At 43.4% G+C, this 26,188-nt stretch overlaps 1 protein-coding gene across 1 annotated transcript in view; it reads left to right on the plus strand.

Annotated features, from left to right (window-relative positions):
• Nucleotides 1-26,188, plus strand: part of LOC123751693 (putative neural-cadherin 2) — a 400,838-nt gene that overhangs the window by 160,501 nt on the left and 214,149 nt on the right. Inside the window, 1 exon segment of the mRNA XM_069330285.1 lies at nucleotides 4,763-4,940. Within this exon segment, the coding sequence (XP_069186386.1) occupies nucleotides 4,763-4,940 (178 nt within the window).

Consider the following 26,188-nt stretch of genomic DNA (forward strand, 5'->3'; position numbering starts at 1 on the left):
GCTTCTCTTCTCACCCTGACGTACTCATTCCTGGTTCTCTGGTATCTCTCTCTGCTTTCTGGTGTTCTGTTATTCCGGAAGTTCCTCCACGCCTTTTTGTTCAGTTTCTTCGCTTCCATACATGCCCTATTATACCATGGATTCTTCTGTTGCTTCTCGGATTTTTCCCTTTGGGCCGGGATGAACCTGTTTACTGCCTCCTGACACTTTTGGGTAACATAGTCCATCATACCCTGTACAGATTTGTCTCTGAGGTCTGTGTCCCAAGGTATTTCACTTAGGAAACTTCTCATCTGTTCATAATTCCCCTTTTGGTATGCCAGCCTTTTGATTCCTAGTTCTTTTTGGGGGGAGATAAGTCCTAGCTCTACCAGGTACTCAAAGTTCAATACACTGTGGTCACTCATTCCCAAGGGCGCTTCCATCTTAACTTCCCTTATATCCCATTCATTTAGGGTAAATATCAAATCAAGCATTGCTGGTTCATCTTCTCCTCTCATTCTTGTTGGTTCTTTGGTGTGCTGGCTTAGAAAGTTTTTTGTTGCCACGTCCAGCAGCTTAGCTCTCCATGTTTCTGGTCCTCCATGCGGGTCTCTGTTCTTCCAATCTATCTTCCCATGGTTGAAGTGTGTGTGTGTGTGTGTGTGTGTGCGTGTGTGTGCGTGTGTGTGTGTGTGTGTGCGCGCGCGTTTGTGTGTATGTGTACTTACCTAGTTATGCTTGCGGGGGTTGAGCTCTGGCTCTTTGGTCCCGCCTCTCAACAGTCAATCAACTAATGTACAGGTTCCTGAACCTACTGGGCTCTATTATATCTACTCGTGAAGCCGTGTATGGAGTCAGCCTCGACCACATCACTTCCTAATGCATTCCATTTGTCTACTACTCTGACACTTAAAAAATTATTTCTAACGTCTCTATGGCACATTTGGGCACTCAATTTCCACCTGTGTCCTCTAGTGCGTGTGCCCCTTGTCTTAAATAGTCTGTCTTTATCTACCCTATCAATTCCTCTTAGAATCTTGTATTTGGTGATCATGTCCCCTCTAACTCTTCTGTCTCCCAGTGACGTGAGGTTTAATTCCCGTAGTCTCTCCTCGTAGCTCATACCCCTCAGTTCGGGTACTTGTCTAGTGGCAACTCTTTGAACCTTTTCCAGTTTAGTCTTATGCTTGACTAGATATGGACTCCATGCTGGAACCGCATACTCCAGGATTGGTCTGATATATGTGGTATATAATGCTCTCAAAGATTCCTTACTCAAGTTTCTAAAGGCCGTTCTTATGTTAGCCAACCTGGCATATGCTGCTGATTTTATCCTCTTGATATGAGCTTCAGGGGACAGGTCTGGCGTGATATCAACCCCCAGGTCTTTTTTCTCACTGACACTTGAAGTATTTCATCTCCCAAATGATACCTTGTATCGGGTCTCTTGCTCCCTACACCTATCTTCATTACATTACATTTGCTTGGGTTAAACTCTAACAGCCATTTGTTCGACCATTCCTGCAGCTTGTCCAGGTCTTCTTGAAGCCTCAAGCTGTCCTCCTCTGTCTTAATCCTTCTCATAATTTTGGCGTCGTCAGCAAACATTGAGAGGAATGAGTCTATACCCTCTAAGAGATCATTTACGCATATCAGAAACAGGATAGGTCCGAGTACCGAGCCCTGTGGGACTCTACTGGTGACTTCACGCCAATCTGAGGTTTCACCCCTCACCGTAACTCTCTGCTTCCTATTGCTTAGGTACTCCCTTATCCACTGGATCGCCCTACCAGTTACTCCTGCCTGTTTCTCCAGCTTATGCAGCACCCTTTTAAGGGGTACTGTGTCAAAGGCTTTCCGACAATCCAAAAAAAATGCAGTCCGTCCATCCTTCTCTTTCTTGATTAATCTTTGTCACCTGATCGTAGAATTCTATTAAGCCTGTAAGGCAAGATTTACCCTCCCTGATCCCATGTTGATGGGTTGTCTCGTAGTCCCTTCTCTCCAGATGTGTTACTAGGTTTTTTCTCACGATCCTCTCCATCACCTTACATGGTTTACAAGTTAAGGACATTAGCCTGTAGTTCAGTGACTCTTGTCTGTCACCCTTTTTGTATATTGGGACTGCATTAGCCGTCTTCCATATTTCTGGTAGGTCCCCCGTTTCCAGTGACCTACTATACACTATGGAGAGTGGCAAACAGAGTGCTCCTGCACACTCTTTTTCAATACCCATGGTGAGATTATGTGCGGGCCTAACAGCCTTTCTCACGTCCAGCTCCAATAGGTGCCTCTTGACCTCATCTCTTGTAATTTCGAACCCTTCCAAGGCCGCCTGGTTTGCTGCCACCTCTCTTAGCGCCGTGATCTCTCCTTGTTCTATTGTGAAAACCTCCTGGAACCTCTTGTTGAGTTCTTCACACACCTCTTTGGCATTCTCTGTGTACCTGTCCTCACCCACTCTAAGTTTCATCACCTGTTCTTTCACTGTTGTTTTCCTCCTGATGTGACTGTGTAGTAGCTTTGGTTCGGTCTTGGCTTTATTAGCTATGTCATTTTCATACTTTTTCTTAGCTACTCTTCTCACACTAACATACTCGTTCCTGGTTCTCTGGTATCTCTCTCTACTTTCTGGTGTTCTGTTATTTCGGAAGTTCCTCCACGCCCTTTTGTTCAGCTCCTTTGCTTTCATACATTCCCTTTTAAACCACGGATTCATCATTTGCTTCTCGATTTTTTTCCTGTCGGGCCTGGATAAACCTGTTTACTGCCTCCTGACACTTTTGGGCGACTTAGTCCATCATGTTCTTGATATTCGGACTTAGTTCTGAGTTCTGTGTCCCATGATATATCCCTTAAGAATTTATTCGTCTCATAGTTTCCCTTTCGGTACGCCAGCCCTTTGTCTCCTAGTTCTTTTTTGGGAGAGATAATTCCTAGTTCTACCAGGTGCTCAAAGATTAATACACTATGAACACTCATTCCCAAAGGGGCTTCCAACTTGACTTCCCTTATATCCTACTCATTTAGGGTAAATATCAAATCAAGCATAGCTGGTTCATGCTCTCGTCTCATTCTTGTCGGTCCCTTTACGTGTTGACTTAGAAAGATTCTTGTTGCCACGTCCAGCAGCTTAGCTCTCCATGTGTCTGGTCCTTCATGTGGGTCTCTGTTCACCCAATCTATGTTCCCGTGGTTGATGTATCCCATGATTAGTAGTCTAGATCCGTTCCTGATAGCCACAGAAGCTGCTCTCTCTATAAAAGTGATGGTGGCTATGTTGTTTTTATCATATTCCTGTCTGGGTCTTATGTCGTTTGGTGGGGGTTATATATTATACTATTATATTATATATTATTTATTATACTACTATTATCATTTTCTGTCCTCCAGCTGCTATGGTGCCTGATATGTAGTCACTGAAACCTTCACAGCCCTGATTAACCATCTCTTCAAAACTCCAACCTTTTCTTATCAGCAAAGCTACACCACCTCCTCCTCTCCCTTCTCTCTCTTTCCTCTACATAGTAGTCTTGTGGAAACACTGTGTTAGTTATGGTTTTCGTTAGCTGGTTGTGGGTTTCCCTATTGTCTCTGGGACTGTTGTGTTGGGGGCTGTGATTTCCTGGTTTGCTCCTCTCTCCCTGCGCTTCCTCCTTGCCTCTGCTGCCCTGGCTCTCTCCTCCTTCGTCCTGTCCCTCTGCAGGAATACTTTTTTTGTATTCCTCCACATGCTGCAGAGGGCGAGGGGGAGAGGAGAGAGAGGGGAAGAAGGCAAGAGAGGGAGAGGACGAGGGCGAGAAAGGAAGGGCGAGAGAGAGGAAGGGAGGGTGAGAGAGAGAGAGAGAGAGAGAGAGAGAGAGAGAGAGAGAGAGAGAGAGAGAGAGAGAGAGAGAGAGAGAGAGAGAGAGAGAGAGAGAGAGAGAGAGAGAGAGAGAGAGAGAACAGAGAGGGCGACAGAGAGAGAGAGCGAGAGAAAAGAGAGGGCGAGAGAGAGAGAGAGAGGGGGGTGGGGTTGGGTGGGGGGGAGGAGGAAGATTGTATATCACTCTCTCTATGGTGGCCAGTTGACATGTAAGGGGAAGGGGGGACTGTGTTACCCTGACTTGTGTGAGTGTAGGGATAAAGACCATCATTCAGGTCCCAACTGAGCTCATAGTGAGGTTTCTGCCTCATTCTCTATCAATCTGTCAAGATTACTATTCTATTATCAAATGAAATGCATTATGTGACTACTATATGATATTAAATAAACCTTGCACACTGTTGAATACCTTAGAGAGAGGGGGACACTTACCAGTCACCACTCAACAAGAACAACCAGGCAGTTCCACGGCGGTCGTCCCACATTGGCCGTCAGGTCAGGTCGCTCCACGGGGCTCTCCGTATGTGTGTCTGTCTGTGTTGATTTCAATATCACATAGAAAAAATAGTAAGACAACGTCAGTGAAATTTTATTGCACATATGTTTTTTTGAACGTGAAACATAGTGGCACCAATATTGACCTCGCTGACTACGACCATAGCCGAGACCAATTATGTGTTTCAGAGGAAGGAGAAAAGTAATCGTTAACGTTGCATTAGTTTAAGTGCCTTAAAAGAAACTACAAAAGCAGATCATTAACACTGAATTTAGTTCATGTGTAATAGCAGGTGAATATTGTAATGACTCTAAGCCATCGTTATCCATACCAACAATCACTCATGTTATGCCCGTAGTGTCTAATTTTTCGTGTCACCCACACTAACCCGACGTGTCCACCCCATGCCCACACTACAGCCCCTGGACCGTGACCCACCCCACGGCCGGGCTCAGTGGCGACTGCGGGTGACTGCGTCGGATGGCGAGCTGGAGACGCACACTGACGTACGCGTCAACCTCAAGGACGTCAACGACAACGCTCCGTACTTCCCCTCCCACACCACCACCACCACCATCTCCGAGGACACGCCCAAAGGTAAAGTACCACAACCACACAGTCACTACAATCTCTTACCAAGTTCCCGAAGAGTCAACAAATGCTCAAAGCTTCGTATTATCGCCATGACAACAATATGCAAAACGCTCCTAAAGATATGATTTTAATATTTCATAGAGGGAGCGAGCTCCTGCCAGACGTAAGAGCGCGTACATAGACGAGGTAAGCCTTAACTTTAGCAAAGACTGGTCGTTTCTGTTCAAATTGCGGAATGGGTAACTTTCCCGACTGTTAAAACTAAAATTCCTTTTTACCGACAAGAAAATTATTTGTATTACATAGTTTCTGGAAAAGTTGAAGGTAAAACACCCTCGTTTGTATATAAACTTACATTTTGTGTATATAATCTTCTGTCATGTAATTTGCCTTGTCTCTCTACTCTGGATAACGTAACGAACGAAAGTGTTTGGGCTATTTGATGTCTTGCATTATATTTGTGTTTTTTTCCTGTATTATCAGATCATGTAATTAATGACCGTCTTTGCTTGAGTTAATGGTCCGACAAAATTATCTCTGAAGAGAAGTGGTGAAAAACGATTTTATGACTAAGTCTCATTAACGGCAGAATGGTTCGAATCCCAATGTTTGTTGTGAACAGAAACCTTGGTAGTCTTGTCGAGATCTCACCAGAGGTGGTACCCCTATAATATATATATATATATATATATATATATATATATATATATATATATATATATATATATATATATATATATATATATATATATATATAGGGGGGTACCACCTCTGGTGCAATTATAGGGACCCACAGCCTCAGAGAAGGGAACACAGAGCATTCAGGGAAAAATTGCCATTTAACTCTGTTCAGTGTTCACTTCTCCTACCACCCCCTTTTTTTATATTGTACACTTTATTTTGCAAGGTTATACAGTTACATATCTGATTTTATACAAAAAATTAACATTAAGAGGACACAAAAAAAAGAGTTCGCTTCCTAGAGGCTGCAGTGTAACGGGGGGTGGGGGAAATAGCTCTCTCTTGTCCATTATTCCACCCCCCAGTTAACTAACGAGGCCGGGGGAAACAGCTCTCTCTAGTCCGTTATCCCGTCCCCAGTTAGCTAACTATTCTAGAGCACCCTCCAGAGTTCCTAAGGCAACCTCTCTCGTTCAACACCTTGTAACCTAGGTATTTGACTACCTAGGTGCTAAGACTACAAGGCGCCGTCACTTGATCAGTTACCCGAAACTCCAGAGAGAACTCTAGAAGACATAATCATTGCCACAAACGTATAAGAGAAAACGAAAGGAAAGAAATGAATAGTGAAGTAATTAGTGAGGGTTTGGGGTGAGAGGTAGGGAGGTGGGAGGAGCGAGGAGGGTCATTAGTTGAAAGTGAGAGTTCAGAGAGGGGTGGAGGGAGAGGTGTAGATAGGTAGAAGTAGAAGAGTAGATAGTAGAAGTAGAAAGTAGATAGTAGAAGACGAAATGCTGCCACCATCCATTCATGATCATTACATACAAAACAAGGAATGTAACTTGTCTGTATCACAATATTCACCAAAGATGTTATCAAGAGATCATTATTAGTATGGTCCCATCTTTATCATGTACTCATTCTAAACCATGAAACCAGTAACCACAGAGGCTTTCTCACCTCAACTCAAAATCTCTAGGGAACAAAATAAAGTCCATTTAAATAATAAATTCAACAATTATATTTTTCATGATAAGTATCATAACTTAAGCAATCCAATTAAAATGTTAAAGATTAATATTCAAAGTGAGTCATCCTCCAAGAATCTGAGAACACTACAACTGACTGCCCCTGATCATCACACAACACTTGTAAAACACGACAAGTCACCTTAATGCTCAACTCACCAAGTGTCTGCTTATAACTAGATAGAGGGGGGGGGGAGAGTCTGCAGCTGTCAGGCAGCTTCACCCCCGTCCGACCGACAGCCTGTCTCGGCTGTTGTCCTCCTGTTCTGCTGCCTGGTCTTCTGTCTTAATTCTCTGGAATCGATAGTTCTCCGAGTATTTATTGGGGAACCTAGTAGCTAACTCCGCCCACAAGTAGATAGCCTCCGGCTCTCTACCAAGCCACTCCTTAAACGTCGGCATGTTTGAAGGCTACCAGGCTCCAATTATGAGATTAGTAGAAGCAAGGTGAAATTCACATGATCTGACCTCAGGTCACTTGGGGTCATTAACGGTTAGAGGTGTGAGTCTCCGGCCGACAACTTGGCGCCTTCTCAGGTCCCTGTCTGTGACTCATGTACTCTATATATATTTTAAATAAACTAACCCAAAACACTTTACAGTGTTACAGCAGATTTCCTCGAACTCCTCCGACGTCGGGCATGAACCGAGGATGTAGCGAGCATTCCCTCTCTGGATCGCGACACTGAGGCACTGAAAGAGAAAACTTGCTGCTCTAGGGTCTCTTGTGGTGTCAATGAGCTTGGAAGCAAGATCCTTAAGAAACCTTCTTGCACTCTCTCCCCATGGGCCTAGGGTCTCAGACCCTATTGGAACGAAGTTGTACCGATGATCTAATTGCCTGTACTTAGCTGACTTGTCTCTTTCTCTGTGTGTTGCCGCGGCTCCTGCTGTGCCGGCAGAGAGGTTGATGTATGTGGTTGTCAGGGTGGATACACAAGTATAATCCCATGCCAACTGTCTGCCACCCTTCCACGGTCGCAGTGTGATTCTGTCTGGTCAGCCGGCAAAGCTAACAAAGCTAATATATATATATATATATATATATATATATATATATATATATATATATATATATATATATATATATATATATATATAATATATATACATATATATATATATATATATATATATATATATATATATATATATATATATATATATATATATATATATTGTCGGGGTTCACCGTAAGAGGGGTGAGTAACAGTATGCCCAAGGTCACTCACCGTAGCCCTGCGGGTCTTCACTCTATCCTCGCGGCGCCACTGTACGCCAGGAGAGTATCCCAGCCAATCCCAACCGGCCTCTGATCGAGAAAGAGTGAGAACACAGCTTGTTCTCTTAACTACTGTGTGCCCGCCCCGACACTAGGCTCTACTACTAACCACAAGGTCGCCAACTGGTGTTTTCTGTGTCCAGTAACACGTCAGTGGTATTGTGGAATTGTGGTAACAGCGGCAAGAACACACTCAATAGATCTGATGTCAGGCAGGTATTTATTTCTATCACTCTATTTCCTTTCATGTATTATATAGCCACAAGAAATATGGAGGGGATGATACAAACGTTAAGGTATTTTGTGTTTTACTTAAAACTCAAGACATCACATAATTATATCAATAAACAAACAGCTATTTCATGCGAAAGTCGCTCGTTCTCACATATAATCATGAACTCGCCAAGATGGCAACGCTTCCCCTCACGTCAATGTCAAAATCAGCTGGACGACTCCCCCCTCACTGCGTGATCTCTCACTGCACTTGTTTGTTGGCGAAATATGCCCGTTTCTTTAAATTCTCAAGGATCACTAAATGTTCAAACACACAATATCTGTGACAATAGCAATAGAACGTAACTACTTCGCTGCACTGATCTTGAGCTCAATCAAACATTTCTATATTAATGAACACAATAATTCACTATCCTGGTATAACACACTGCCCCTCATTTAATGATAATGCATGCAAGTATATATTACTGGAGTTCTCAGTAATTCCTTTCGTGGGCGAATATTCAATAGATCACTGCACACATGAATGATTATTCAATACACAAGCATAGACATATATATATATATATATATAGATAAATCATAGACATCAATAAATGTAATAATATAGTTACTGGGCACATAGCCTAACACCAAATACTGGCACATATATATATATATATATATTCTCTCACTAAATGATCATATTAAAGTCTCATGAAAGACATTATCAACACAGTAAATTCATCAATTACTCCGGGTGACTGCACACACCAATAATAATAATAATACCGTGAGTGCCCTATGTAGCCCCACTCTGCACCTTGTGCCTTACTGTGACATAGGTGAGCCTTGCTCACGACATACAAAATACTCTGGCTAAATAATATTGCTGACTAAAGGGGAATTGGGATGGAAACTAGAATCACCTACTTCCACCTATCCTCCGGTGAGAGTTGAGTTGTAGCTCCTGGTCCAGGCTCCTGCCTTGTGTAGGGAACGCCCCCACACACACCCTGTCGTGTCCTCCAGGAACCCAATCAACGTCCCAAAATAAACGCGTCGTCTCCGTGTTCTGTCCTCCGCGGGTCCGTGCCCCTCCTCGACGTCTTGTAGGGTTGGAGTCGGTCTCCCGGCCGTCAACTTCTCCTCCCAACTACGGCTGCAGTCGTATGGATTCCCAATTAGTGTCTTCTTTCACTGCTTCCCAGTGGATTGGCCCAGCCGCTACGTCGTCACTGTGAAGCTATCGGACGTCCCAGACGATACTGCCTAGACTTCACCTGCAGAGCACCCGACCCTGGAGCACTTGATGCTCAATATTCTCTCAATTCCCTCTTCGGTCCACACATGGAATGTGTGAGCTGAGTGTAATTGTAACCATTGTAACACGGGTAGGGTTTCTCGACTTATCTTTCCTCCTACCCCCCTCTACCCGTATTCTTACTTTTTATTCTCTACAAGGGACTCCAAAACTTTTACTAAAGCTGACTCCACGCCACGTGGTCCTAAGACGATTGACCGACTTAGGATTCTACAACCCGTATGACGTGACCTAGGCTTTGAGCAAAACCCTAGAGTCGCCTCCGCCGCCACCACCAGACCAGTAACACAGAGCAATGATCGAGGTCAGGGTCGATCATGCTAATTAACCAACCTTGGGGCTTGATCCCCACTAGTAACCGATGACCTTGAGTGTGGAATAAATTACACGGTAATAATGAATTCCGACTCGATGTTAGAGTCGGCGCCCAATCCAACTCTGCCTCGTGTGGACCACGTGACCAGGACAAGTTCACATAACCACATGGAAATAATAAAAATGCAAATTATTAACTAATTAATTTATTAAAAGAAAACTAAAACAAAATCTAAATATGTTCACTCCCTGTCACTTTAACACTCCCTACTTGACCTGAACGGCAATGAGTTGACTATCCCTATAAATAACAATAGCAACTATACCTCTATTTTGACCAGCTGAAGATGTTGGGCTGGTCTTGGGGGAGAGGTGAGATGGGTTGACCTCCCCCAGTTGATCTGGAGCTCACACTCCATGTGAAGACCTCCCGGCGTACTGGCAGACTACGGGTGACGCGTAAGATCCACGGGAGTGGCGTATTACTGTCAGATTGACAGGATCAACCTTCACACATCCGTTCACCTTGACGTGTCGTGTCAGACTGATTCCCTCACGGAGGATTGCCCCAACCACTACGTCATCACTGTGAAGCTATCAGCCGTCGCATACGTCGCTGCCTAGACTCTACTCTTGCACAACACCTGTCCCTGGAGCACTTGTTGCTCTATATTCTGTCAATTCCTTCTCTGGTCCAACACATGTGTGTGTGTGTGGTGTGGAGAAAAAAAAAAAAAAGTAGTTAGTAAACAGTTGATTGACAGTTGAGAGGCGGGCCGAAAGAGCAAAGCTCAACCCCCGTAAAAACACAACTAGTAAACACAACTAGTAAACACATGAACGAAGGAAGACCCCACAGGTGCTGGCAGACCACGGATGATGCGTAAATCCTCCGGAGACGGGGTAAACTGTCCAACTGACAGGACCCCCCCAGCGCACGTCCGACCTCCTTGACGTGCTGTCTTAGACTGATGGCGCCAGAGTCGCGCACTGACCGGACTTCCCTTCCTTCGTGACATCATATTCGCCATGGGAGGTTTTCATTGGCTCCCTGTGCCACATCGCTGTCGGTGGCCAATCTGGTGTCACTGACGTCACACAGTTTTGGCGGCAAAACAGAGGAGCCAGCGCCATATTGGCTTCCTAAAATGCCTATACCACAGCCCAAAATACTCTTCTTTTACAAATTTCTCGCAACCTTGAGAACACTACACTCTCCCACATATATCAAACTGATGCCTGCGACGTAGAGAACGCTCGGGTAAAGTGGACATGACTCTTATAGCAGGCGTGGGAGAAATATAAGGGGGGGGGGGGGAACACCATCACAATATATATATACATATATATATATATATATATATATATATATATATATATATATATATATATATATATATATATATACATATATATATATATATATATATATATATATATATATATATATATATATATATACATATATATATATACACATATATATATATATATATATATATATATATATATATATATATATATATATATATACATATATATATATATATATATATATATATATATATATATATATATATATATATATATATATATATATATATATATATATATACATATATATATATATATATATATATATATATATATATATATATATTGTGACGATAATCTCTTTCTAGAGAGATTGAGCCTGCTCTTCCCTACTTAAAGTTACGTCAGTTGTTCAAGTAATAGATGCTACATTCATGATACGTCACCGGTAGCACAAAACGTTTTGACCAGGAGGCAAAATGTACCCAAGATCCCCCACTCCACACACCCTCCACACGCCGGCTCGTCATCAAACCAACTAACTACCCTTCACCAGCTTGCCTGCTCCTGATTGGTGACTCGCCGACCGCGCACCTGCACACCGCACCTCAGCGCCCTCTACCTGAATCGACATCTGAGCCTGACCAGCTATCAACTTCTGAATGTTCTTTGTGCTCTTAGAGTTGACATCTCTCTCCGGCATACTAAGCTACTGGCTTGTATACGAAGGGAGGTCTCAGCCATAGCTGATATTCTCAGCACCATTTTATTATATTACTTTTATACTATTGTGTCTCACATTGTCTTTGCATTTATCTTTGTTATTTATTTGTACTTTGATTTTCCCGAGATTTGTCTTTAGTTGCATATATGTTTAAATTAAATATATTAAAGTTTCATTGTTCATACTTTGTGTTTTATGTATTACTCACTCTAACTTACCACAGACAAGAGGCAAGCAATCTATCTATTTTTTGTAAGTGTGACCAGGCATTAACACCTGCCATTGGAGGACTGCCGAACATCAACACTCTAACGCTTTTCCGTCACATTTTATAGGGGCCTATCCGGGAGCTTCACTCAGGTACTAGTACCAGAACATCAATTTGTGGTAAGCGTATTTCGCTTTGCTAAAGTTACTTTTCAATATTATCATTAATTTTTATATTTATATGGTGCTGTGTGTATTGTGCAATCCAAGAGTAGCATATGGTGAGTGTGAGATAATTTTGGATTACGCGGTGACTATCGGCCGCAGTCATTCTCTTAATTGGTCATCTCTCCCTCCGTGTTATTACTCGTGTTTACTACCTTTTGTCCCTAGGATATTTCTCATATTATCGGCAGATCATCATTTTGGTAACCTGGTACTTTGATTTGTCTTCGGGTCAAAGCACCCTATCTTCTGCAATCCGACCGAAGGAGGATAAGAGGGTCATCGTTCCTCAAGCACGGACTAAGTTGCTGAGTTGGGACCTCGGCAGCAGTTCTCGTCACCAGTTGACACTCGCACCCCTACACGTCGGTCAGAGATGATGATATTTACTTAGGTAGGGAATTAGTTTTCTGTTTACAGAACACAAAGTTCGCTAATTCTGTAAGTATCATATTCATTTAGTGGGAAACCCTTGCTTATGTCCTATAGAGACTCGGCAAGGTATGCCTACATTCTTGGACTACCTAATTCATTTTTGGAGCAATTAAATATTTCATTTGTTTTAGAAACTCAGTTTCACTTATTTAGTAGGATTTTCTTGCCCTTATTCTCTTACATTGAGTACCGGGTACAAGATTTCCTGCGACTTTGACTAATCATTTACCATCCTATAATAAACGTTTATTGTTAAAGATTAAAATTCCACAGGATAGTTACCAGTTGCCACGTTATCCTGTTTCTGACATTTACCATATCACAACTATATTCGTGTACATTTATTTGCTATCTTTCACCATGTTTCGTCTCCAAGCTTTCCGTAACGATCCAGCTGGTGAAATTGGGACATTATGTCGTGCCAAGAGGACTTAATTACAAACTCTTGCACACGAGTATCAACTAGATGTTCCCCATGGAGCCAACAAAAATGAAATACATAACCTAATCATTGATTACCTCTTAGATGAAAGGAAGATTGACTCTGAAACTCCCGAAACTTATTCTATTGCAGATAAAACTGATTTGGCGACTGTGAAACTCAAACTCGAGCTCGCAAAGCTCGAGAGGGAGCAACAGCAAACAGCTCCACAAATCAGGAAAGAAGAAGCTGCAATAAGGAAAGAAGAACAAGAAAGAGAGGCGGCCCTGAAAGAACGAGAAGCTGCAATGAGGAAAGAAGAACAAGAACGAGAGGTGGCTCTCAAGGAACGTGAGATTGCAATACTCCGTGAGCGTGAGCGAGTACAGCTTGAAGCAAAACAATGCCACCTGGAGATACAACGCGAGCATGACAAACAGCAAGCGGCAATGGCTATAGAATGTTTTCAACCAGAACTCACGTTGGAAACTACACACCTCACTCAACGCCAGCAAGCTACCGCCAGTCTTCCAGTAAGTTTCAATATCTCCCATGCAAGTAAGTTAATGCCACCATTCGTTGAGACAGAGATTGATGTCTTTTTTATCACCTTTGAGACCCAAGCTAATAAACTTAGCTGGCCTGCTGATCAATGGTCTACCCTTCTCAGAGTGCATCTTACAGGTAGAGCTGCAGTTACTCTCAGTACCTTAGCGTCTGAGAATGACTACCAGACCCTGAAGCAAGCAGTGTTGGACGCCTACATTCTCTCCACCGAAAGTTACAGACGAAAATTTCGTGACCTTCTAAAGGCAAGTATCACCACCTTTCTAGAATTTGCCAATACCAAGAAAATATATTTTATGAAATGGCTGGAAGCAGCACATTTCGCTACATTTGCAGAACTCATCAACCTCATGCTAGTTGAGGAATTCTTGAGACGTGTTCCCCCTTCCGTCCGCTTATATCTAGCAGATAAAGAAGAAACCGACTACATCAAATGTGAAAAAGTCGGCTGACACCTACAGCCTCATCCACCGGCTGACACCATCACCACATCCCAGTAAGAAGTCTTGGTACAGTTACGATAAAGTGAGTACAGAGGAAGCGAGCTCATAATTGTATTGTAAGTATTGCAAACTCTGTAGACATACCATAGATAGATGTGTGAAGACTCAATACAGAAGCAATGAATCTACTAAACCCAAACAGACTCCTAAGTCCGGTAAGCCTGTGATGAGTGTTGGTGTTCATGGTAATGATCTTTCTCTCTTCAGTAAACACCTGTATCCTGGAACTGTCTTTACCAACGGTACAGATTCGGAAGGACGTTTCAAATTGAAGATCTTGAGGGACACAGCGGCTCTTCAGTCCATTATGTTGAATATCGGCTGTATCTAACGTCACCTACACCGGAGAAACCGTCCTTGTCACTGACCTCACTGCTACTACTCCGTATCCACTCGCCCGAGTCCACCTGGATTGTCCCTTCGTGACCGGTGAAGTCCAAGTCGCCATCAGGGAAAAGCCTTTTCCCATGCCTGGAGTGCAACTTCTCCTGGGCAACGACTTGGCAGAAGATCTGCAACCGTCCAACCTGATCATCACGGACAAACCCCAGGTGTGTACTTCTGTAATGGATAATCCCATCTTTGAATATGTTCAAGCAGAGGTTCAAGAAAGTGATAAAGTGTCTCCTCCGGTTTTGGTGACCACCCATGCACAAGCTGCACGACCGCAACCAGCTGACTCTACAGATATCGCTGTCCCTCAAGACCCTCAGAATCTACCTCCAAATCTTACCAAGTTGGAGTTCCGTAAGTTACAGAGGGAAGATCAATCATTAACACCATTATTATTCCAGGCTGAGACTCAACCTGACAGTATCCCTGGGTTCTTCCTAGATAATGAATTGCTCTACCGCAGATACAGACCCAGCAAGCTGAAGGAGGATGACGATTGGGCCAATGTCGAACAACTAGTGATTCCCACCAGCGTACGGCCCGATATTCTACACCTGGCCCACGGAGCTCTTTCTCACTATGGTTTCAACAAAACCTACCAAGGAATCAGACACGACTACTACTGGCCAGGTATGGTAAAAGGCGTAAAGAAATACGTACAACAGTGTCATATATGTCAGATGGCAGGTAAACCTAACATCTCTATTCCTCAGGCTCCACTAAAACCCATCCAGGTGCCTGCGGAACCTTTCCACAGACTCATAATAGATTGTGTTGGTCCTTTACCCCGGACCAGTTCTGGCAACGCATATATATTAACTATCATGTGTCCTACCACCAGGTTCCCCATAGCAGTTCCAGTAAAGAACATTACGGCTGCTACTGTGGTGAAACAGCTATTGAAGATCTTCTCCCAGTAAGGATTTCCAAGAGAGGTTCAAAGCGACTGTGGCACCAACTTCACCAGTGATCTCTTCAAGAAGACACTGGAGGAGTTCAACATCACACAGGTACTGTCCAGCCACTATCATCCTGCTTCACATTGTTCTATTGAACATAGTCATCAGACTATTAAAGCACTCCTAAAGAAGTTCTGCAATGACACCTTGAAGGACTGGGATAAACAACTTGATCTCATTTTGTGCATTTTCAGAAGTCTCCCCAATGAGTCTCTAGGAGTATCTCCTTATGAGATGCTCCACGGACGTAAGTGCCGTACTCCTCTCAAAGCTTTCAAGGACTCTACGTAATGCCACCTTCAGTGACCATCAGAATGTGCCTCAGTTTCTTCAAAACTTAAAACACATTCTAGAGAGAGTACGTAAATTTGCTAATGACAACCTATTGAAAGCCCAGGAGAGGATGAAGACTCATTTTGACCAAAGCAGCAAATTAAGGAAATTTAAACCAGGAGACTTCGTGTTGGCATATTTTCCCATCCCAGGTTCTCCATTGCAAAACAAGTTTTCAGGATCCTACCATATCAAGGAGTGCAGGAACAACCACAACTACGTTCTTGAGACTCCAGATAGGCGGCGGAAGACCCAGTTGTGCCACGTCAACCTCCTGAAGCAGTATCAAGGTATTCCCCCAACTGTGTTGGTATCAGTTTCCGCGTTTAAAGGTCCATACCTCCACAGCGAAACCTTCCCTGCTTCTCCCGAAAGCACTTACACTGAGTCGGTGCTTTCCAACTCGGAAATCCTTGCAAATCTTAATAACTATTTTCAGGACAATAATAGTGCACCTCTCATCAGAATCTTCAAGGAACACCAGAAGTTGTTCAACGATGATCCACAGGAGTGTAATGTGGTTCAGCACGACATCCAACTACACCCTGACACACGGCCGATTCGTCAACCTTTCTACTGAATCTGCCCGAGTAAGAAGGAAGTCATGCGTGAGGAGGTACAGTACCTCCTGGATCATGGGCTGGCTACCCCTTGTGAGTCCCCTTGGGCCTCACCCTGCATCTTGGTGCCAAAACCGCATGGTAAGATATCACGAAGCCTTTCATCCTCCATGTTGACCCCAGTGGTACCGGCATCGGGGGTGTCCTGATGCAACAACGAGGTGAAGAGATTCTGTCTATTAGCTACTACAGCTATAAATTAGTAGTAGGCATCCTTCAGTCTCGGGAGAATATGGAGTTGCGCCCTAGTTGTCAATTTTGGTGCAGCGTCTGGTGTGACTGATGAGGCCAATCCGAGAGTGGCAGTCCTTCCCACATCGAGCACAAAGTCCGATTCTGGTCTGTCTTCCTGGCTACCGGCTTTCCTTCTGTCTCTTTGCCTCCGATTCCTTGGCAAGTGACTCTTCGAACTTGGAGAGACCTCTTTGAACAGACTGCCTCCAGGCTGAATGGTCTGCAGCCTGTGTCTCCCATATAGCAAGATCGACGTCCATGGCTTTCAGGTCCCTCTTGCATACGTCTTTGTACCGTAGCTGGAGTTTGCCTGTTGGACGCTTTCCCTGCATCAGCTCTCCGTACAGGAGATCCTTGGGGATCCTGCCGTCGCTCATTCGCACAACGTGCCCGAGCCAGCGCATTCGTCTCTGTTTCAGCATTGTGTACATGTTGGTGATTCTTGTTGTCCCCAAGACGTTGTTGTTTGTCACCTTGTCCTGCCAGGTGATGTTCAAGATGTGTCGAAGGCAGCGCATGTGGTAGACATTCAGCTGTCTTTCCTGACGGGCGCGGAGTGTCCAAGACTCACTGCCATAAAGGGGAGTGCTCAGGACACAGGCTCTGTAAACCTGAATCTTAGTATACTCATTTAGCCTATTGTTGGTCTACACTCTTTTTGTCAGTCTGGACATGGTAGTAGATTCCTTACCGATGCGTTTGTTTAGCTCCGTATCAAGAGAGAGGGAGTCAGAGATTGTGGAGCCCAGGTACACGAAGTCGTGAACGACTTCCAGTTTGGAATCAGAGATGCCGATGTCAGGTGGGGAGTCCACTCCTTGTCCCATGACTTGTGTTTTCTTCAGACTGATGGTGAGTCCGAAAGCCTGAGAGGCCTCGCTGAAGCGGGTTATGAGCCGTTGGAGGTCTTCAGCTGAGTGGGCAGTGACTGCTGCGTCGTCGGCAAAAAGGAAGTCACGCAGGCACCTCAGCCGAATCTTCGTCTTGGCTCTCAGCCTGGCGAGGTTAAAGAGCTTTCCATCCGACCTGGTCTGGAGGTAAATACCTTCCGTGACAGATCCGAAGGCGTGCCGCAGCATAACTGTGAAGAAAATCCCGAATAGGGTTGGAGCCAGTACGCAGCCCTGCTTTACTCTACTTCGGATGTCAAAGGCGTCTGATGTTAGGCCATCAAAGACCACGGTGCCCCTCATGTTCTCATGGAAAGATCTGATGACGCTGAGGAGCCTGGGTGGGCATCCGATCTTGGGGAGGATCTTGAACAGGCCATCCCTGCTGACGAGGTCGAAGGCCTTCGTCAGATCTATGAAGGCTACGAAGAGTGGCTGCTTCTGTTCCCTGCATTTCTCCTGCAGTTGTCTGAGGGAAAAGACCATGTCGATGGTGGACCTGCCAGCTCTGAATCCGCACTGTGATTCTGGATAGACTCTCTCTGCAAGTACTTGGAGCCTCTTCAATGCGACTCGAGCAAACAGCTTGCCGACAATACTGAGGAAGGAGATTCCACGATAGTTGTTGCAGTCGCCCCTGTCACCTTTATTCTTATACAGTGTGACGATGTTGGCATCCCTCATGTCCTGTGGCACCTCTCCTTCTTCCCAGCAGAGGCGGAGAATTTCATGCAGCTCCATGAGCAGGCTACCTCTGCAGCACTTCAAGGTCACAGCACAAATGCCATCTTTGCCAGGAGCTTTACCAGAAGCAAGGGAGTCTAGGGCATCCCTGAGTTCTTCCAGGGTCGGTTCACTGTCGAGCTCCATTAACACAGGCAGACACTCAATGGCGCTCAGGGCATCTTCGGTGACCACATTGACCACACAGCTATAAATTAAAGCCACACCAAAGGAACTACAGCACGATCGAAAAGGACCTACTATCAATCGTCCTGAACTTACAGCACTTCGAACCGTACCTGCAAGGTACTCGGTCTACCACCATCTACTCGGACCACAATCCCCTACGTTTCCTGCAGCAAGCCCAATTCAACAATCAATGGCTTCTACGATGGGCTTTATATCTGCAGAATTTCAACCTGGAGATCTTCTACATCAAAGGTTCTGACAAAATCATAGCAGACGCCCTCTCCAGAGTCTATGAGGTGGAGGCTGCTCCACCTACCACTCTACCCCCTGAAGAGGGGGTAGCTTCACCCGGAACCCCAGGCTTCGGGGGAGAGTTGTGAAGATAATCTCTTTCTAGAGAGATTGAGCCTGCTCTTCCCTACTTCCTGTTACGTCAATTCTACAAGTAATAGATGCTACATTCAAGATACGTCACGGGTAGCACAAAACGATTTGCCAAGAAGGCAAAACATACCCAAGATCCCCCCACTCCACACACCCTCCACACGCCGGCTCATCATCAAACCAGCTAACTACCCTTCACCAGCTTGCCTGCTCCTGATTGGTGACTCGCCGACCGCGCACCTGCACACCGCACCTCGGCGCCCCCTACCTGAGTCGACGTCTGAGCCTGACCAGCTATCAACTTCAGAATATTCTTTGTGCTCTTAGAGTTGACATCTCTCTCCGGCATACTAAGCTACTGGCTTGTATACGAAGGGAGGTCTAAGCCATAGCCGATATTCTCAGCACCATTTTATTATATTACCTTTATACTATTGTGTCTCACATTGTCTTTGCATTTATCTTTGTTATTTAATTGTACTTTAATTCCCCCGAGATTTGTCTTTAGTTTCATTTATCTTTTTTGGTAAGTGTCACCAGGCATTGACACCTTCCATTGGAGGACTGCCGAACATCAACACTCCAGAAACCAGAAAACCAGAAAAACGGCCAGCCTACTCATGAGAAACTCTCCAGACACAAAGCAGAACGCTTTAAAAGAGACCAACGTCGTCTATGCCTTCCAATGCCCACTTGGGGACTGTAAGCTCCAAAAAACCCAGTATATAGGCAAGACAACAACATCTCTTTCTAGGCGTTTAACGATGCATAAGCAACAGGGCTCCATTAAGGAACATATAATCTCTTCCCACAACCAAACCATCCCCAGAGAAATCCTAGTAAACAACACAGAAATCATCGATAGATACAGCGATAGCAGACGGCTTGACGTTTGCGAGGCACTGCACATTAAGAAGTCAACACCAGCAATCAACAGCCAATTAATGCACAACTATATTCTACCCACCTCAAGACTCCGCTCCAATATAGAAGCATCAAGAAATATGGACCAATAGGCTTTCTACAATCACTTCCATTTCAATACCCATTGTTTCGTGTTCTGTCTTGTGTTGATGAAATTAATACCCTATTAAATACCACCTCACCCCATCCACCTCACTCCAATGTAAATATAAACAAATCGGAGATATGTAAGTTCTATTCAGTTGTGTATGTGTAAAGTCTTTGAAAATGTAATAAGTTTTACGAAACGCGCTCAAGTGTCGCGTCAGACTAGAAATAAAAATGAATTTTGGAGAATTGATTTTTGAATTACCTCCAACAGTGAAAAGAAATGTACGAAAGATTGAGAAAATTCATGTTAGAATTATTAATCTTACTTTTTCGGTCATATTTAATAATATATGTCTACAGAAAAGACTGCTACCAAAATATACTAATATATATATATATATATATATATATATATATATATATATATATATATATATATATATATATATATATATATATATATATATATATATACATATATATATATATATATATATATATATATATATATATATATATATATATATATATATATATATATATATATATATATATATATATATATATATATATATATTATATATATATATATATGCGGAAAATCCACAGAGAAATATGAAATGAGGTGAACGTTTCGGCTTTGTTAAAGCCTTTGTCAACACCAGACTGACTAAGGAGAAGGGAGAAGGGGGGAAGATATATAGGCCGACACCTGACCACCCCATCCCAAGGGTTGGTCAGGTGTAATTAACCAAAAACAGGTATAGCTTAGCTTAGAATGGTCAAAGAGGATTAAGCGGTCAGAGAATAAGGATGAAAGATTAAAGAAAAGCCTCATGAACACACAATATATGAATATACAATTATAATGAGACATTGTAAGCCTCTCTATCAGAGTTGTTTCTTAAACTGTTGTGCAATATTATAACTTAAAAATGGATCAAGTTTGTACATTCCAGTACTAACATTAAGAAGATTTGGACACTGACTGATTAGAGCAGACTCAATCAAATTCCGTTCCACGAAATCCCCACAATTGGTAATGCTTTTTGCCCCATTCCAGTTAATATTGTGATCGCATAAACTCGTATGTTTACGAGGCAAATGGGGCAAAATGGGAATGGGGCAAAAAGCATTACCAATTGTGGGGATTTCGTGGAGCATTACCAATTGTGGCTTACAATGTCTCATTATAATTGTATATTCATATATTGTGTGTTCATGAGGCTTTTCTTTAATCTTTCATCCTTATTCTCTGACCGCTTAATCCTCTTTGACCATTCTAAGCTAAGCTATACCTGTTTTTGGTTAATTACACCTGACCAACCCTTGGGATGGGGTGGTCAGGTGTCGGCCTATATATCTTCCCCCCTTCTCCCTTCTCCTTAGTCAGTCTGGTGTTGACAAAGGCTTTAACAAAGCCGAAACGTTCACCTCATTTCATATTTCTCTGTGGATTTTCCGCATAAAATGATCAGTGTTTTGTGATCGTCAATTGCATATATATATATATATATATATATATATATATATATATATATATATATATATATATATATATATATATATATATATATATATATATATATATATATATATATATATATATATATATATATTGTGACACTAAAGTGTTGGAGTGTTGATGTTTGGCAGTCTTCCAATGATGTTTGGCAGTCTTCCAATGGCAGGGGGCAATGCCTTGTCACATTTACAGAAAAAAAAGAGACTTCTTGCCTGTTTGTCTGTGGTAAGGTAATGGGAAGACACAAAACACAAAGTATAAACAATGAAATTTTAATTACTCTAGAAAACAAGATATGAACAAAGACAATCCCTTGGCCTACGTAAAATTCAAAACAAGTCAACAAACAAAACAACATGAATAATTAATGCATGTAAAATTTACTTTAAAATAAAATGAAGTGCAAAATAATAGTAATATTAATCAGCTTCCGAGAATACTGGCTTAAGCTGCCACCTCCCTTAGTACACGACAGCCAAGGCTTAGTCTATCAGCGAGAGATGTCAACTCCTAAGAGCACAGAGATATCCTGAGGAGTACGGCGTGTGCTGGCCCAGACGTCGACTCGGGTAGTGGGCGTGAGTGCAGGTGCAGGTGCGGTCGGCGACACACCAGCCAATCAGGAGCAGGCAGGCGGAGAATGGGTAGTTTGCTCGTTGAAGGCGGGCGGAGGAGCTGGCGTGTCTGGTGGTGCAAGGTACGCATTGCTTCCTGGGCAAAACGTTTGGTGATACTGGTGGACGTATCTTCAATATAGTATCTTGTACTTATAATATGACGTGGATGATGTAGGGAAGAGCAGGCTCAATCTCTCTTGGAAGAGATTATCATCACAACTCTCCCCCGAAGCCTGCGGTTCCGGAAGAAGTTACGTCTTCATGTGGTAGAGTGTTTGGTGGAGTTGCCTCTACTTCATAGACTCTGGAGAGGGCGTCGGCTATGATGTTGTCAGAACCCTTGATGTAGTAGATCTCCAGGTTGAAATCTTGTAGATATAAAGCCCATCATAGAAGACGTTGGTTCCTGAATTGGGCATGATGTAAGAAGCGGAGAGGATTGTGGTCTGAGTAGATGGTGGTAGACCTAGCACCTTGTAGGTATGGAGCAAAGTGCTGTAGATTTAGGACGATGGAGAGTAGCTCCTTCTAGATAGTGCTGTAGTTCCTCTGGTGGGGTTTCAACTTGTAGCTGTAGTAGCTGACAGGTAGAACCTCCTCGCCTCGTTGCTGCATCAGGACATCCCCGATGCCGGTACCACTGGCGTCGACATGGAGGATGAAAGGCTTGGTGATTTCTGACGAGGTGAGAATAGGATTAGAATATGGCAAAGGAGCACTATTATGGTCCTGAAAATGGTTATGAAGATCAGGGAGGATTTCCGAATTGGAAAGCGCTGACTCAGTGTCAGTGCTTTCGGGAGGAGAAGCAGGGAAGGTCTCACTGTGGATGTATGGACCTTTAAAGGAAGAATATGTTATCAATACAGTGGAAGGAGTACCGTTATATAGCTACAGGAGGTTGACGTGGCACAACTGGGTCTTCCGCCGCCTATCTGGAGTCTCTAGAACGTATTTGTGGTTGTTTCTGCACTCCTTGATGCGGTAGGGTCCTGAAAACCTGTTTTGCAAAGGAGAACCTGGGATAGGGAAATAGGCAAGCACGAAGTCTCCCGGTTTAAATTTCCTTACTTTGCTGTTCACGTCGTAATGAGTCTTCATCCACTCCTATGCTTTCAATAGATTATCCTTGGCAAAGCTATGTACCCTCTCTAGAATGTGTTGTAGGTTTTGAAGAAACTGGGGCACATTCTGATGCTCACTGAAGGTGGCATCACATAGAGAGTCTTTGAAAGCTTTGAGAGGAGTACGGCACTTACGTCCGTAGAGCATCTCATAAGGAGATACTCCTAGAGACTCATTGGGAAGACTTCTGAATATGCACATTATCAAATCTATTTGCTTATCCCAGGGGTCTCCAAACTATGGCCCGCGGGCCACATCTGGCCCGCCACATAATTTCATCCGGTTCTCCAAACAAATCCCTGTGTGGTGGCCTTGAAAAAATAATTATTGTACAAATGGCATCGCAGAATTATTCAAAGCTGGGGCTGCTGACTGGTGGCGCTCAACCCGAGTCAGTTTTCCTCTCTCTCGATAGTGTGACGCACAGATACTAATACTGGTAGGTATTTCTTTGAGCTCAGATTAGAAATTGATTTATTTCTCACAGAGAAAAATAACCCTCAGCCATTATTATCAGAATGTGAATGGATTTGGAAATTTGCATTTTTTGCAGATATGACAGGTCATATGAATAACTTGAATCTGAAATTGCAAGGCAAAACAAATTTGATCAGTGACTACTTTGTTCATGTGAAGGCATTCAGAGCAAAACTTGCGCTACTTGAAGGCCAGGTGAAGGTTAAGAATTTTGCTCATTTTCCATGTTGTGAAAAATTTCATGCAGAAAGTAAAGTTGAATTTCCTTTTTCATTTGCAAATGAAATAATTTCAGATTTAAAAAAACAGTTTCAGAAGCGATTTGCTGACCTTGATGCCAAAGCAAATTAAATCAGGCTCTTTCATAATCCATTTGACTGCAATGCTGAAAATCTTCCAACTCAATTTCAAATGGAAATTATTGATCTCCAGGCAGATGACAGACTGAAAGATAAGTATAGAGAAGGAAATCTGATTGAGTTTTATAAATGCCTGCAGCCAGATCAGTTTCCAAATTTGATAAAGTTTGCTTGTAGTTTTGTGTCCATTTTTGGTTCAACATACTTGTGTGAACAAACTTTTTCCAAAATGAAGCATGTGAAATCTAACTATCGAGCAAATTTGTCTGATGATCACTTGAAATCAATTCTTACAATTGGCTCATCTAATCTGGAATCTGATTTTAATGAAATTTTAAAGTCAAAACGACAGTATCATTCGTCACACTAATTTGGTTGCATAAAACTAAAGGCAGGAATCTATTTAGTTTACCCTGATTTTTTTCCAAAAAGATATGTTTTAATTTTTCCATGTTTATACTTTAATATTTGAGGAAATTAAATTACTGGCACTGATTTGTTTTTTGTTTTTTTTTCATTTTTTATTCCTCCGGCCCGCATAAATATGGGAAATATATAATGTGGCCCTTACATTGAAAAGTTTGGAGACCCCTGGCTTATCCCAATCCTTAGAGGTTTCATTGCAAAACTTCTTCAGGAGTGCTTTAATAGTCTGATGACTACGCTCAAGAGAACCCTGTGAAGCAGGATGATAGGGGCTGGACAATACCTGTGTGATGTTGAACTCTTCCAGTGTCCTCTTGAAGAGATCACTGGTGAAGTTGGTGCCACAGTCGCTCTGAACCTCCCTTGGAAACCCATATTGGTGAAGATCTTCAATAAGTGTTTCACCACAGTAGCAGCCGTAATGTTCTTTACTGGAACTGCTATGGGGAATCTGGTGGTAGGACACAGGATGGTTAGTATATAGGCGTTACTAGAACTGGTCCGAGGTAAAGGACCAACACAGTCTATAATAAGTCTGTGGAAAGGTTCCGCAGGCACCTGTATGGGAGTCAGTGGTGCTCTGGGGATAGAGATGTTCGGTTTACCTGCCATCTGACATATATGACACTGTTTGACGCTATTTACCATACCTGGCCATTAGTAGTCTTGACGGATTCCATGGTAGGTCTTGTTAAATCCGTAGTGCGAGAGTGCTCCGTGGGCCAGGTGTAGAATAGTGGGCCGCAGGCTGGCAGGAATCACTAGTTGTTCGACGTTGGCCCAATCGTCCTCCTCCTTCAGTTTACTGGGTCTGTATCTGCGGTAGATCAACCCGTTCCCTAGGAAGAACCCAGGAATACTGTCAGGTTGAGTCTCAGCCTGGAAGAATAATGGTGTCAAGGTAAGATCTTCCCTCTGTAACTTACGGAAGTCCAACGTGGTCAGATTCGGGGGTAGTTTCTGAGGGTCTTGAGGGACAGCGGTAGCGGTAGAGTCAGCTGGCTGTGGACGTGCAGCTTGTGCACGGGTGGTCACTAAAACCGGAGGAGAAACTTCATCACTCTTTTGAACCTTTGCTGGAACATACTCAAAGATGGGATTATCCATTACAGAGGTACACACCTGGGGTTTGTCCATGACGATCAGGTTGGTCGGTTGCAGGTCTTCTGCCAAGTCGTTGCCCAGGAGAAGTTGCACTCCAGGCATGGGAAAAGGTTTTTCCCTGATGGCGACTTGGACTTCTCCGGTCACGAAGGGACAATCCAGGTGGACTCTGGCGAGAGGATAAGGAGTGGTAGCAGTGAGGTCAGTGATGAAGACGGTTTCTCCGGTGTAGGCGATATTGGGCACAGCTGATTTCAAAAGGATTGTTTGAAGAGCCACTGTGTCCCTCAAGATCTTCAGTTTAAAACGTCCCTCCGGATCTGAACCGTTGGTAGAGACAGTTCCAGGATACAGGTGGTTATTGAAGAGAGAAAGATCATTAACATGAACACCAACATTCATCACAGGCTTACCGGACTTAGGAGGAGTCTGTTTGGGCTTAGTTGATTCAGTATTACCTTTGTATTGAGACTTACCACATTTATCTATGGTATGTCCATAGAGTCTACAATACTTACAGTACAATTGCGAGCCAGCTTGATCGGTACTCACTTTCTCGTAACTGTACCAAGACTTCTAACTGGAAGGTGGTTCCGGTGTCAGCCGGTGGATGAGGCTGTGTCAGCCGACTTAGCACACT

Source organism: Procambarus clarkii, chromosome 24 (assembly GCF_040958095.1).
Source record: "Procambarus clarkii isolate CNS0578487 chromosome 24, FALCON_Pclarkii_2.0, whole genome shotgun sequence".
In the NCBI taxonomy this organism is placed as follows: domain Eukaryota; kingdom Metazoa; phylum Arthropoda; class Malacostraca; order Decapoda; family Cambaridae; genus Procambarus; species Procambarus clarkii.